At 35.2% G+C, this 15,045-nt stretch overlaps 3 protein-coding genes across 5 annotated transcripts; all 3 read left to right on the top strand.

Moving 5' to 3' along the window:
* Positions 1 to 1,330: 1,330 nt before the first annotated feature.
* Positions 1,331 to 6,116, top strand: LOC106427750 (protein VACUOLELESS1). 3 transcript variants are annotated; one of them, XM_048752555.1, is made up of 16 exons: positions 1,331 to 1,453; positions 1,961 to 2,819; positions 2,891 to 3,181; positions 3,269 to 3,408; positions 3,481 to 3,586; positions 3,678 to 3,770; positions 3,873 to 3,962; positions 4,064 to 4,177; positions 4,305 to 4,412; positions 4,522 to 4,595; positions 4,701 to 4,755; positions 4,873 to 5,054; positions 5,178 to 5,307; positions 5,399 to 5,501; positions 5,621 to 5,718; positions 5,818 to 6,116. In XM_048752555.1, the coding sequence occupies exons 2-16, from the start codon at positions 1,977 to 1,979 to the stop codon at positions 5,965 to 5,967; spliced, it is 2,577 nt and encodes an 858-aa protein (XP_048608512.1). In that variant the 5' UTR covers positions 1,331 to 1,453; positions 1,961 to 1,976; the 3' UTR covers positions 5,968 to 6,116. The 3 variants fall into 3 exon arrangements, with proteins under 3 accessions (XP_048608512.1, XP_048608513.1, XP_048608514.1); XM_048752556.1 differs by lacking the exon at positions 1,331 to 1,453 and adding an exon at positions 1,465 to 1,796; XM_048752557.1 differs by lacking the exon at positions 1,331 to 1,453 and adding an exon at positions 1,493 to 1,509.
* A 4,885-nt stretch (positions 6,117 to 11,001) lies between these two features.
* LOC111203600 (glutathione S-transferase T3-like) lies at positions 11,002 to 11,679 on the top strand. The gene has a single exon (XM_022697501.2). It carries the CDS (start codon positions 11,002 to 11,004, stop codon positions 11,677 to 11,679), a length of 678 nt encoding a protein of 225 aa, XP_022553222.2.
* A 1,039-nt stretch (positions 11,680 to 12,718) lies between these two features.
* Positions 12,719 to 14,563, top strand: LOC125582925. Its single transcript, XM_048749385.1, has 5 exons — positions 12,719 to 13,033; positions 13,118 to 13,223; positions 13,361 to 13,489; positions 14,086 to 14,171; positions 14,240 to 14,563. The coding sequence occupies exons 1-5, from the start codon at positions 12,719 to 12,721 to the stop codon at positions 14,561 to 14,563; spliced, it is 960 nt and encodes a 319-aa protein (XP_048605342.1).
* The last annotated feature ends 482 nt before the right edge of the window (positions 14,564 to 15,045 follow it).

Below are 15,045 nucleotides of genomic sequence, written 5' to 3'. Positions count from 1 at the left end.
GTTATCTAGTTCACTAATTTTCTAATTCTATTAAATATTTGTGTTATTCAAATTTTGGTGGATTTCATAGTAATTGTATTTGGAAAAAAAATTAATAGAAATATATTATAAATGTAAATAAACAATTCTTAAGATTCAAATTGCAAATTGAAATTTGAAAACAAAACATAGACAAGAATACCAGTAGTATTGTCGAAGATTTACGATTGACTAACCGGTTTAAAGCTAAGATCTGGAATCAAAAGATGATATATCGTCAAATAGAGACAGAGGTGTATCAGAGTGATCAAAAGATTGAAAGATAATTTGTAGGTTACATACGTCGACGCCGAATAAAAATTAGATATCAGAGAGATTAGATCTAATATGATAGATTTAGAAATGTAATGTTTGTTATCAATTTAAAAATATATTATTGTTTTGATGAACAAACTTTTTTATATTCTGTATAATTTTATATTTACATCTTTATATAGTGATATGTTAATGATTATGGTTTTTATTACTTTCGTGAGTAAAATTTTTGTTCCTTCTTTGTGCATTTTATATAAAGATTCAAGAAGTTCATGAAATTTAAAATAATTGGTTTCTATCAAATTAAAGTATATTCCTTTAAAATCTAAAATGAAAGAATTAAAAAAATACATTAAAATCTTCATCAAAATATTTAAAATACTTTAAAATTTATTATTTATGTTTTTGATTGAATTCTTTCAAGATCAGTTAAATTCTTTCGAAATCAATTAAATTTTTGAATCTAATATCACATCCTTATGCATCTGAATTGATTAGTCTGGTTGTTGAACTTTAGTTCAGATTTTCTTTAAGTAAATTAAAAGTTTTAACCGGGCCTCGTAGTCTGGTGGTAAAGGAACCTCGGCTGAGGTGCCCGCCACCCGACTTCGAGCCCCGGCCACGGGGGGTATTTACATGGGCTGCCTCCCGCCCTCCAGACCACTTCGCGTAACCAGGGGCCCTTAAGTGGACGCTTAAAAATCCTGTAATGGCTTGGGCTTCGGCCCGGTGGGCTAGTCGATCACGCAAAGTGGTCGGATACTGGATTATTAAAAAAAAAAAAAAAAAAAATTAAAAGTTTGAAAATTTTCATTTGAATTGTAGTAGTTGAATTTGGTTGAAGATTTGGATAACTTCAGTTAATTTTGGTTAGTTGATATAGTTTAGTCAGGATTAGAAAAACTGAAATAACCGATTGCTAAATGGATAGTCGACTTCTTATAAAAATCGATTAATTAAATTCTTTAAACCAAACTGAAAACCAAAAATTTAGTTTCGGTTTGGCAGGTTTGATTCGGTTAATTTCTGCAGGCCTGGAATTTTGATAAATTTATTTTAAGAAAAACAGGATCGAGGCTGTGTGCTCCCGATCTCTCTCTATTTGATTGTGACCCAGCTTCGTCTCCCTTTAAGACCAATCGTGGATTTCGTTTCTAAAGTAAGTCCCTTCTTCCTTCCTGCCGAATATGTAATCGTGGAGATTCATTGTCGAATGTTTGTATCCTAAAAGTCTTTTAGACCAACTCAAGAGATTGATTGATTAGTGATCTCGATTGCTCTTGTCAATCATATAATTTGCAAAGTGTTTCGCTTTGGAATTGAAAATTTTCCTCTTTCGGAACGGTTCCTCTATGGTGTCAAATTGCGATTTCACATGATCAATTGTCCATAAAACTTTTAAAAAGTTTCCTCCTTTTAGTCCAATTCATTGCTACTCTAGTCCCCTTTTGATGTTGTGCAAGTCTATATGGTTCTTACTCGCTCTTATTGGAGCATTAGTGGTACGTGTGTGTGTCACTATTTGTGTTAATCTGAGGCTTATTGAATCTGAAGTACAGTAGTAGTATGTGTTTATGTCACTATTCATATGAATCTGGGGCTTATTGAAGCTCTAGTGTGTCTGTGTTTCACTGTTTGTATGATCCTGAGGCTTATTGCTTCACAGGTTCTGACGAAACAAGATGGCGAACGTCTCTGTTGCTGCGGAATGGCAGCTTCTCTACAACCGATATTACAGGAAGCCTGAGATCTACCAGATGAGATGGAAACATGTAGACTTAAGTCGCAACAAGGTCGCTTGTGCCTCCTTCGGTGGTCCAATCGCAGTCATTCGAGACGACTCCAAGATTGTCCAACTCTACGCCGAATCTGCTCTAAGAAAGCTTCGCATTTTCAACTCAGCAGGTGTACTCCTCTCTGAGACTGTCTGGAAGCACCCTGGGGGACGCCTCATCGGGATGTCATGGTCAGATGATCAGACACTCATCTCCATTGTCCAAGACGGCACCATCTACCGCTACAACATCCACGCCGAGCTCATTCAGCCTAATGTGACGATGGGGAAAGAGTGCTTTGAGCAGAATGTGGTGGAGTGTGTCTTCTGGGGGAACGGTGTCGTCTGCTTGACGGAAGGAGGACAGTTGTTCTGTATTTCGGATTTTAAGACGATGAAGCCTTATAAGCTTGCTGATGTCCCGGGGTTAACAGAAGACGATATGCTTCAGCCGACTTGCTTAGCTGTGAGGGAGCCTCAGTACACCATGTCTGGGAACGTTGAGGTGTTGGTAGCGGTTGGCCATGAGATTTATGTTGTGGATGAGGACGAGGCACAGTCTATTAGGTTCGATGAGCCTAGTGGCGAAGACTCTGAGATGCAGAATGATGATTATGGGAATTTGATTGGACCGGTGCAGAAGATGATTGTATCACCTAATGGAAAGTTCCTTACACTCTTCACTCATGATGGCCGGGTTGTTGTCGTTGGCATGGAATCAAAACAAATTGCGATTGACTACAGCTGTGAGGTGTGCATTAATATGTTTTGTTCTTTCTCATAGACTGTGGTGACTTAATCTGTGTCTTTACTTTTTTCTAGTCAGCTCTTCCTCCTCAGCAAATGGCGTGGTGTGGGATGGATAGTGTTCTGCTCTATTGGGATGAGGATTTAATGATGGTGGGTCCTTTGGGAGATCCAGTCCACTATTTCTACGATGAACCTGTGATTCTTATCCCAGAATGCGATGGAGTGAGGATTTTATCTAACACGAGCCTTGAGTTTCTGCAAAGAGTACCTGATTCTACTGAGTCAATCTTTAAGATTGGAAGCACATCACCTGCAGCGTTGCTATATGATGCTTTGGATCATTTTGACAGGCGAAGTGCTAAGGTATCTATATTACTATTAATGAAAATGTTTTATAGTTAATATTACTTGATATGGATGAAGAAGTTGAATTTGCTCTTATTCTGTCAGGCAGATGAAAATTTGAGACTAATTCGTTCATCACTGTCTGAGGCTGTTGAATCCTGCATTGATGCTGCTGGCCATGAATTTGATGTAACTCGTCAGAGGGCTCTGTTACGAGCGGCAAGTTATGGACAAGCTTTCAGCAGGTTAGTTTTTTTGAAAAAATTGAGTTTCCAGTAATCTAACTTCTGAGACTAACGCTCGGTGAGCTGTGACAGCAATTTTCAGCGTGACCGTGTCCAAGAGACTTGTAGAACTTTAAGGGTTCTGAATGCCGTTCGTGATCCTGATATTGGCATACCTCTTAGCATTCAACAGTACAAGGTCTTTGCAGTTTATATAATTTTTCTCGAGAAAGAAAGTATTGCAAACACTTGCAGCTACTCTTTCCTAATGAATTTTATATGGATTGCAGTTATTGACACCAGTGGTTTTGATTAGTCGCCTAATCAATGCTCATTCCCACCTTCTTGCTCTCCGGATATCTGAGTACTTAGGAATGAATAAAGTAAGTCAGATGTTGTTCTACTTTCACTCTGCAACTCACTCTTTCTATCTTCTGTCGAGTCGTAGAATGATTGTGAATTTTTCAATTATTGGCGTCGTGTAGGAAGTGGTGATAATGCATTGGGCGTGTGCAAAGATAACTGCTTCAGCATCAACTCCAGATGCTCATCTTCTTGAAATTTTACTTGATAAGGTTCAAATTCTAGTTTATTATTAGTCTTTTTGCAAGATATGTATATAGAGATGGAGGAAACACGTGGACTTAAAAGAAGCGATGTTACATTGAATTTTCAGCTCCAACTATGCAAAGGAATATCTTATGCTGCAGTGGCCACTCATGCTGATAACTGTGGACGTCGAAAGTTAGCTGCAATGCTAGTTGAACATGAACCACGCTCCACGAAACAGGTTTGTCTATCTTAGATAAGCACCTTCTGCTAGGATTCCTAATGCAGAAGTAACAAAGGCATTCAAGTAATGAACTAGTGTAAAAACACAGTTTCACATCTTTTGTGGTCACTTTCTGTAACTCTAGGTTCCTCTTTTACTAAGCATTGGGGAGGAAGATACCGCTTTAGTGAAAGCAACTGAGAGTGGTGACACCGACCTGGTTTATCTTGTTATATTTCATATATGGCAAAAGGTGCGTTGAGTAGTTTATTCTTGAAGTTACACTTAAAATATAAATCTGTGTGTTGTGCTGGTGCTAACAAAAAGAACTAACTAGTTTTTAATTTGTGGGGGTTGACCAGAGGCCTCCTTTGGAGTTCTTTGCGATGATCCAAGGCAGAGTTTTGGCACGTGATTTGTTCGTAGCTTATGCACGGTAGGAAGAAAACTTATTCTATGTAGCAGACAGCAGACTTGACTTGATTATCTTGCTCATATTTTGTAAGTATCTAACGATGTTATAAAAATATTTCTGCTGTAGGTGTCACAAACAGGAGTTTCTAAAGGATTTCTTTTTATCTACGGGTCAGATTCATGTACGTATCATGATCTAGTTGTTGTTCCTTGATTACTTATCTTTGTTCAGAAGCTAAGTTAGGCCAGTTCGTTAAAATGTTGGAAGTTGACCATCAAAGAAATGCTGGTTGTTTCAGGAGGTAGCTTTCCTTTTATGGAAAGAATCATGGGATATGGGGAAAAACCCAATGGCTAGTAAAGGATCTCCGTTGCACGGTCCACGGATAAAACTAATGGAGAAAGCCAGCAACCTTTTCTCTCAGACAAAGGAACACACTTTCGAGTCTAAGGCTGCTGAGGAGCATGCAAAACTCCTGAGGTAATAGAGATTGTAAGCCAGTGTGCTCCTTTTTCTTCTAAGGCAGTCTCTCTGTATTCTTTGTTCTTCTTCTAATTGTCCTTTTATTTTGTTATCTGTTGTTTTATTTGCTACATGGTTTAGGATACAACATGAGCTAGAAGCTAGTACGAAGCAGGCTATCTTTGTTGATTCAAGCATCAATGATACAATACGTACATGTATTGTCCTGCGTAACAATCGCGCTGCAGCAAAAGTGAAGTCAGAATTCAAGGTCTCATTGGATTATTTGTTTTCCTCCCTTCTTGTGCGATGAATAATCGTAAGAACGCCATCTTCACCACAGTACCTTTTGAATTTTTCAGGTTTCTGATAAGAGATGGTATTGGCTTAAAACATTTGCTCTGGCTACAATCAAAGACTGGGAAGCGCTTGAGAAGTTTTCAAAGGAAAAGAGACCACCAACAGGTCAGTTTTACAGCCTTATGACACTTGCATCCTCTACTAGTCTGGGATTAAGACTTAAGGGCAAGCATATTCGTCTCTTGAGTTATCTTGTGTTTTAACTGGCATTTATATCATGACAGGATTCCGTCCATTTGTGGAGGCATGTATCGATGCAGATGAGAAAGCGGAAGCTCTAAAATACATCCCCAAGCTGTCAGATCTTGTTGAAAGAGGCGAGGTATGCTCTGCATATAAACATATGTGCTCGTGGATTCGATATTGTTTTAAATCTATCAAAGCCTTTATTGCGAGCCTTGTTTCTGTGGTGGTGTCTCAGGCTTATGCTCGTATTGGAATGGCTAAGGAAGCGGCAGATGCAGCGGCTCAGGCAAATGATGGAGGAGAATTGCTGGAGAGATTCAGGAAGACTTTTTCACAGAATGCTATTTTTGATACCCTGAAGATGCCTTTCCAAGGAGTCTCCTAGAGCTTTAGAGTGATCCTCAAGTTACAGCGACATGTCATTTGCTATCTGCTTTTGGAGATTTTTTGTTGGTTTTGTAACTAAACTCACAAGAGAGTGCAAAAGATTGTGTGAGTGAGTAAATTAAATCATGTGAAAAAGTTGAATTGATTTCTCCCTAAGATATAATTCCATAAGCAATTGCTCTTAAACCTCACTAAAGGTTTGCTAGCGAGGAGCCACTTTGAAAGAGCGGAACTCTTGGAAGCGACAAACTATTTTTGTACTATGCTTTGTCAATGGAGACAACTGTGATTCTCCTCGTCTCTTATTTATTTATTAACAATGATTTACTCAGTGGCTCTTATTTACTAATGATGCTGCTTTCAGTTTTTCCTCTTGCTCTTTGTTATAGGTTATGCTTACTGATCAGATCTTCCTTCTTTGAAGGTAAGAGAAAAAATGTATTATGAAGGTGAGAATGGTATAAAAAGTGAACGTGTAATAAAACAAAGTCCATATACCATCTATATAATATTATCTATTAATTTAGAGTTATATTTGAATCTCATGTGTGATATTTTAGTTTTGGACTACCAGGATCTAAACCACGAGTTACTATGTAAAGAAATTATTAATGAATATCAATGATATTCTTTGTTCCATTATTCTTACTTGATGCAAGAAATTCATTTTTCTAAAGATTAAAATATAGCAAATTTTCTTAGATATATACATTTCATTTTGTAATATATAGTTTAAAAAAAATATTATATCATATGTGTTTACACTTCTACAAATATAATATTGGGTGTTTTTTTTTATTTATATTTGTTTTAAAAATAAAAAAAAACATATGATATAATATTTCTACCAATCCACATATCTCATATTTTATTTTTCATTTTAATTATATTTTGAATATATTTGATGAAAATCTAAACAAAATCATTCTAGATCTCTATAATTTGATACTATTATTTTTATTTTTGTAACTACTAAAATCTAAACAAAATAATATGTACGTTCATATTATATTATATTATAAAACATACATATTATTCTGCATATGTTATACTTTAAATCTTTTTAAACGGATATAAATTTCTCTTAAAATGTATAAATTGCTATTAACAAGGATATTCATGTCTATTTTATATTAATTTTATAGAATAGCGTTATATTTATCAATACATCATATATAGTAGAAACATCATGCCAAGTATTATTGTGTTGATTACATCATGTAATCTGTCTTTTTTCTTATTTCATCAGTGAGCTTATACGTTTGTGTTGTAATTTCTTTGAATAATATTTACAACTCATTTAGCCAGTGTAAGTAAATTTGATAGAATAGTAAAATTAATTGTCAATAGTTTCTTTAGTTGAAAAATTAATTGCATTATTTTCTATGTATCATAATTAAACTTCTTCAAAGATACATATATCTCCTAAAATAGATGAGTAGCTCTAAATAAAGACATTTTTACTAATATTTTATTTTATATAAGATGATTTGAATTCATATCACAACCCCATCTTTTTTTCTTGATTATTTTTTGGTGGTAATTATATGTTTTTTGGAAATATTCTATACTACTTTGAATAGATCATCACTATTCTATATATAAAATTTCTGTGGAATAAAATAAAAGGTTAGGATCGACAAAATATCATTACTAGACAGTAAATAAATGGTTACTTGTTACATTATCTAATCCATATGGCTATATTTTTTATTTTTGTTTCTATTATGGTTATCAAGCAAATTAACCCAATAATTATTTGTGTACTATTTGATGAAATAAAGAAAAAGTTGTTATCTTATTTAAGAAACTAAACATCTAAACTAAAATACAAAGTTAGTGCAAGTTGTGGCCTATTTCTTTTTCCCAAGTTCTTCGGGTTTTCTTCTCTTGTTAGTTTTATAGGTTATGTGCGCTTATTTTTGATTTTCAGATTTGGCTGACAATGATTATTTCATAGCAAACTGGGTTACAACCACATATTGATTTTGATTTATTTCTAGGGTCGTAGGGAGTATCTAGAGCAGATGATTCATGCATCACTTGAAGCAAACGTTGGCGTCTTGGTGGTTTCAGTCAAAAGGGTTCATTTGAATAAGGGATGATGATAAGTTGATATGAGGGACCACTGAACGTGCTGAGCTCGCCTAAAGTTTAGGTTTGTCTAAACTGGTTGTTGTGGTCAACAAGCTCGATGATCCAACAATGATAGAAAATAGGTACAATTTCATATTACTGAAGCCGGAAGCGTCAGCTTCGAAAGTATATAACATAAATTATTATTTTTTAAATGATTTACAAAATAATGATATGTATTTTTTCGGTAAAGTAAATTTTTACAATGTGTGGTAACAAAGTTCTAACAAATTTTATACATATAGAATCATGTTATTTTGATGTACTAAAATTATTGAATCTCACATTAATATTAAGTATATATGTCTAAAATAATGACATCATGTTTTTTAAAATTTTAGATATTATTTTCTGATATATAATTAGTTAATAATATTTAATTAAAATAGGTATGTATTAAAGTAATTTTTTTAAAATGAAAATAATAATTTTAAAAGATACCCAAATAAAAATAATACTTTTAAATGAATCAGTGTTTGATAAAATAATATGATAATTGGAGAAAATTTAAGGATGAATTTGTTTGGTTAACCAATTGTGAGTGTTGTATTTAACACTAAATCAAAAATGTGTGAGAAAGTGTGATTTGCGATTTGACAAAATTATGAAAACTTTGTAACTATTTTATTTCTAAATAAAATAAAGTGGTAGACAAAATAATGCTAAAATTGAAAGTTTTATAAAAATAATTTTTTGTTCATTAATCTTCGGTTTTTTATTAATCACAAATTATGTCATAAAAAGACTTTTGGAAACTTATATTAAAATTTATAGAATTATCATTATATCTCAATAATCTTCAAAGATTATACAATATCAAGACTTTGTATTTTCAAACTATGTAAAGTTAAAAGGTTATTTTAATAGTTACGATTATTATTCAAAATTATAAAATTTTAAACATAATATATAATTTTCATACAATTTTTATACTTGCGAAACTGCGGACAACCACCTGATATTCCATTAAATGTAATGGCTTGCAATATTCTGTTGAAATTATAGTATTAAATTATGGCTTGCAATATTCCGTTCAATTTGATTTCTTTTTTTCAAAAAAAAACAAAATATCCGTTCAATTATGCAAGTGTGGGGGTTATAATTAATTGATTGACTATCTTAGATATACTATTATTTAATGATGGACATTATAAAATTCAAATCCAATTATTATGATTCTTAGGCCAACCGCAACGGAGGTCCGTCACGGGTCCGTGGCCCAAATCCTTAGCATTTTTACAATAAAAAAATTATGAATTGGGCTCAGCTTTAGACGGATCGGTACGGATCAGTCCGTAAATAAGGCTTCAAAGGATCAAGTCCTTACTGCACGTGGCGTCTGATGGTTGGCCCGACGATATGTTGTGTTGGGTTATGTCGAGAAAAAAAAACATTCGCGGCCGAAGGTTAGAAAAAAAAATCAGAGCTCTTGACGAAAGGCGATTTCTCTCCATCTTCGATTTCTCTCCATCGTCGATCTTCCATCGTCAAAGGTAAATAAACTAATTCTGTGGTAGATTTAAGGATATGTTAGCTTCCATGTTGTTCTCGTCTCCCTCTATGCTTCGTATTTCCTTTGAATCGATTTGGGGATTTCCTCCATTTAGGGTTTCAAAAATTTCTGGGTTTTGAAATTGTTATCAAATCGTTTTCAAATCGTTTTCAATTGGGGATCTTTTGGTTTGTAGTTAGGGTTTCAATCGATTTAGTTAGCTGGAAAACTCATCACTTGTTTTCGGTTTCAATTTGGTTTTCGTTTTCGGTTTCAATCGATGTAGTTAGGGTTTCAATTCGTTTTTGGTTTCAAAACGTATCTGTATGGTTTCCTGTGGCTTATATTTTTCTGGTTTCAAAACGTATTTGTACGGTTTTCTGTTAGCTTAATGTGTAGCTAGTAAACTGTTTAGTTGATCATATATATAAGTTAATGTGTTCTTAAACTCCCTAGTGAATGTGTTCTTAACATAGTTTCTGGTTTTTTGGGCAGGCCAACGAACATGGGACAAGACTATAGCTACACGCAGCCTTCATCAGAGGAGTTCGACATCAACTCTTTACTTGAAGCAGAAGCTGCTCTCTACGGGGATGAAGCTCAGAGTAGCTACATAATTGCAGAAGTGGATCAGTACCCACCAGAACCTGAGGCTGATGAAGGAATACCGAGGACATGCTATTGCGGTAGTGAGGTTGTTGTTGAAACCTCGTACACTCGTAAAGATCCAGGAAAGAGGTACTTCTCCTGCAACAACGTTGACGATGGAGACTCCCACATCTGGAAATGGTGGGATGTGGCGATTCAAGAAGAGCTTCGTGAAACGCAGACACAACTTAGGATGGTGAAGGATCAATTCTTTGAGAGTGACCAGAAGGTGGCTAAGCTTGACAAGATCGTGGGTGTGTTAACTAAGAAGACATCAGTGATTAACTATGGTTTGGCAAAGGGAGTTAGTGTACTGGTGTTGGTGATACTGGTCATCGTTATGGGCTGGTAAGTTTCATACCTTATTTAGATACTTAATTTGATTTAAAATTTGAAAATTTAACTGTTTTATCTTATGTCATTCAAGGAAGAGCTTCAGAGGTTTTAAACATCAGTGTCAGAACTCGAGAAGGGGTTGGCAGGTAACTTGTTTCACGCTTACTTACTAGTTTCAGTAATAAAAAAAAAACTTATCTCTTCATGCTTTAATTGTTTTTAATGCTAGATTTGATAGAACCGTACTTGTTAGGTTTAAGTGTAGCTAGTGTAGAACTTATTAGTATGATTAGAGTGGTGGTAAATGCTTGTTTGCTTTCTATCTGCCTAACAACTCCGAAACTAAATGCGAACGTACTTTCTATTGGTTACTTAAGGGTTTGTGTTGCTATTAGAGTAACAGAAACCTATAATCTAAACATGAATACCACAACTGGCTTTGTTAATCTAATGTATAGTCAATCTTCAGTTGATCTTGAGTCACCCGAACCAGCTTGGTTCGGGTCCCAAGGTCCTGATGAGTTTGTTTTCCACCCTGGTGTCGAGTCTTCTTTCCAACCTGCTGTCCAGTCTGTTGTGCAGCCTACTGTCGAGTCTGCTAACAAAAAGAGGAGGAAATGGTCTCTTAATGAGGATAAAATCCTCATTGGTGTTTGGCTTAACACCAGCAAAGACCCCGTTGTCAGCTGTGACCAGAAAGCTGAACGTTTCTGGAAGAGAATTATTGACTACTACAACGCAAGCCCTCAACTGGTTGGGACAGTACCAAGAGAGCTTGGTCCAGCGAAGCAGCGGTGGGCTAGGATTAACGAGCAGGTTTGTAAGTTCGTTGGATGCTATGAGGTGGCGTTGAGGGGGCAGAGAAGTGGTCAGAATGAAGACGATGTGATGAAAGCTGCCCTCGACTCATTCTTCAACATTTATGAGCACAAGTTCAGCCTCGAACATGCGTGGAGGGAGCTGAGGCATGACCAGAAATGGTGCACCACCTATATGGTTAAAGATGGTGGGAAGGAGAAGCGCAAACCAGTGGTGGACGTTGATACAGAAGATGATGTTGCCGAACCTGAAAGCAGACCAGTTGGTGAGTTGGTGTGAAAGCTGCTAAAGCAGCTGGTAAGAGGAAGAAGAGTGGCAAGGAAGAAGAGATGTCACAGCTTCAGTCCATCATGGAAATGAAAGAAAAGCTCTCTAAACAAAAGATTCTAGAACGTTTACTTGCCAAAAAAGATCCTCTCTCCGAGATGGAAGAATCTCTTAAACTGAAACTCATGACTGAGATGTTATGATGATATTTAAGGTATTAGGTTAGTTACATGTAGTTAGATGTAGTTTCTATTTGTATCACATGTCGTATTACTTTATTTATTTGCTAGTCACGGGTTCTGAAAGTGTCTTTTGTTTTCTTTCAGGTGTAGCTGTTCGACATGTGAACCCAGTCACGGGTTCTGAAAGTGTTTTGTCGGTTGGCTGAAGTGAATCCAAGTCACGGGTAGTTCTAAGAAATGTACTATAAGTTTCCCTTCTATCATGTCTTTAGGTAGCTATCTCTTTTGCTTAGTTTCCACCAGTCGGAGTTGTAATCTCTTTTGCTGTAACTCGGAAGTTGCGAATGCTCTTATTATCTCCAGCAACTTGTAATCAACTACTACTGCTTCTCTAAATTTGGTAACATGTAATGAAATCCTCATGCTTCTCTTATAGCTGATCATACATATAAACTCGGTAACTCTTAGTTACATGTAGTTGATCTTGCTTGTTGTTGAACTTATAGCTGATCATACATATAAATCAACTAGGCGTAGGTCGAGTAGTTGGTCATTCTTGTATCACACTGATAAATCAACAAGTATCACACTTATAAATGTATGACCAACCCAAATCAACCTGTAACTTATAAATAAATTAGTGTGTTAAACTTATAGTTTTAAAACTTGTATCACACTTATAAAACTTATAGAAACCATATTAAAAAATAAAAGTTATACTTAAAAAAAAAAGTTATACACATTTTTATAGGAAAATTAAAACTTATTCCTTCTTTGAACTTATAGCTTTAAAAAAAGTTTTAAAAAAAGTTATACTAAATTTAACTTATATATTTTTTTAAAAAATAAAATTTATACTTTATAGGAAAATGTCGGCATCTTCATCTGACGAAGTTTTCGAAGAAAGATTTGACGAAGTTTTCGAAGAAATCTTCGAAGATACTTTCACCAACATAGTCGAGGCCCAAACCAGTAACCAAAGGAGCCGTGCTTATATTGAACGAAACCGTGAAGGAGGACAAGACCGCTTATGGAATGACTACTTCAGCGAAGATGCGACATTCTCGTCACAAATATTCAGACGCCGCTTTCGCATGAATAATGATTTATTGTTGCGTATTGTCTATGGGCTATCCGAGAACTTTCCATTCTTTCAGCACAGAAGAGATGCAACGGGAGGTTCGGTCTTTCTGCACTACAAAAATCTCCGACTTGGTGAGACCACTGCACTTTCCTGTTTACATAATTTCACTGACGGAATAATACAGTTATTCGGAAATGACTATCTACGACGGCCCACACCGGAGGATCTTCAACGACTACTCGATATTGGAGAAAAACGAGGGTTTCCTGGGATGGTCGGGAGCATTGATTGTATGCATTGGGAGTGGAAAAATTGCTCGACCGCTTGGAAAGGACAATACGCACGAGGAACAGGAAAACCGACAATTGTCTTAGAGGCTGTTGCTTCACAAGATCTTTGGATATGGCATGCTTTTTTGGTCCTCCAGGTACCTTAAATGATATCAATGTCCTCGATCGGTCTCCTGTGTTTGATGACATTTTTGAAGGTCGAGCTCCCAGGGTAAGGTACATGGTCAACGGACACAGGTATAAGTTGGCATACTATCTAACAGACGGTATATATCCAAAATGGTCAACATTTATCCAATCTATCAAACTCCCTCAATCTCCAAAACAAGAGTTATTTGCTAAAGCTCAAGAAGCAGCCCGAAAAGATGTGGAGCGGGCTTTTGGAGTATTGCAAGCTCGATTTACGATTGTCAAAAACCCGGTTCGTACATTGAACAAAGAAAAGATAGGGAAGATTATGAGAGCATGTATCATACTACACAATATGATAGTTGAAAATGAACGAGATCGATACATGCGGTACGATATATCTGAATTTGAAGAAAGAGACGTCACCAGAAGTTCACAGGTGGAAACCAACATGCCTACAAAGCTGAATAATATGTTTCCCAATCGTAATGATCTTCGGGATGAGCATATTCATGAACGGTTGAAAAATGATTTAATCGAAAATATTTGGAATAAATTTGGTGATGAAGATTAATAATTAGTGTTTCTTGATTTCTTTATATTTATCATTGTATCTTTTTTTGTATCATGCAATTAATAAAATTTCAATTTCAATTTATAAAAAATTACTATAATATTCTTAAGGATTAATTTTGTGAGATTGTTTTGTGGGAAATTGTTTCTTTTATTTCAGGACGAACCGGGGCAATGTCTTCTTTCTCATTTGACTACTGTTTTTTGGCTGAGGTCACTGCTTCTAATCTAAAAGAAAACAAACTTGTGAGTCAATTTAGTTAGTAAAATAAATAGTTTAATCTATTATGTGTCTTCACATTATTTGTTTGCAGTATCTTCCTGTGGGAGCTACGAGTTCTACTGCTTTGCACAAACAATGCAAAGAGACGATACTGGTGAACAAAGAGGGAAATTCATGGAATGTGAGTTTGCAATTTAGCGAATCAACCGGCAAGTATTACATCACAAGAGGCTGGAGAAAGTTCTGTCTCGATAACAGATGCGAGATAGGAGACTTATTTGCGTTCAATGTGGTTGGAGATGGGAAAACTACTCCATTGATGTGTGTATGTCCGGAAAGAAAAGAGTGCTCTGAAATACTGAGCAAATACTTGAGCAGAACGAGTGGCGAGTCTTCATTAGGTGGTCATTTATGATCATGTTGGATTTTAATATTCAATCATCTTATGTACACTCTTATGTGTAATCTTTATATTTAATCATGTTTTTATTTAGGAATTTTTCTATCTTTATGTTTAATTATTGTTTTTATTTTTAATTGTTATATTTATATGTTTAATTATTATTTTTTAATTTTATTTCTAGTATTTTATATTAAGTTATTCTATGTAATCATTCAATATATAAAAATTATATTTCACTAAACAAAAAAAAAATATATTTTTTTATTCCTAAGGATTCCAACTTCGGGTTCACCATTGTACACACATTTTTCACAAGAGTCCTTAACTATTAAAAAAAAAAAAAAAAAAAAAAAAGATAATTTATTCCTAAGGACTCCACAATGGGTATCACTATTGTGGATGCTCTTATAGTATATAATATACCTTAAAAGTTGAAACCATTAAAGGTTTGCTAGCGAGGAGTCACTCTGAAAGAGTGGAACGGAACTCTTGGA

Source organism: Brassica napus, chromosome C3, assembly GCF_020379485.1.
Source record: "Brassica napus cultivar Da-Ae chromosome C3, Da-Ae, whole genome shotgun sequence".
In the NCBI taxonomy this organism is placed as follows: domain Eukaryota; kingdom Viridiplantae; phylum Streptophyta; class Magnoliopsida; order Brassicales; family Brassicaceae; genus Brassica; species Brassica napus.
This window is presented reverse-complemented; position numbering and strand designations above follow the sequence as displayed.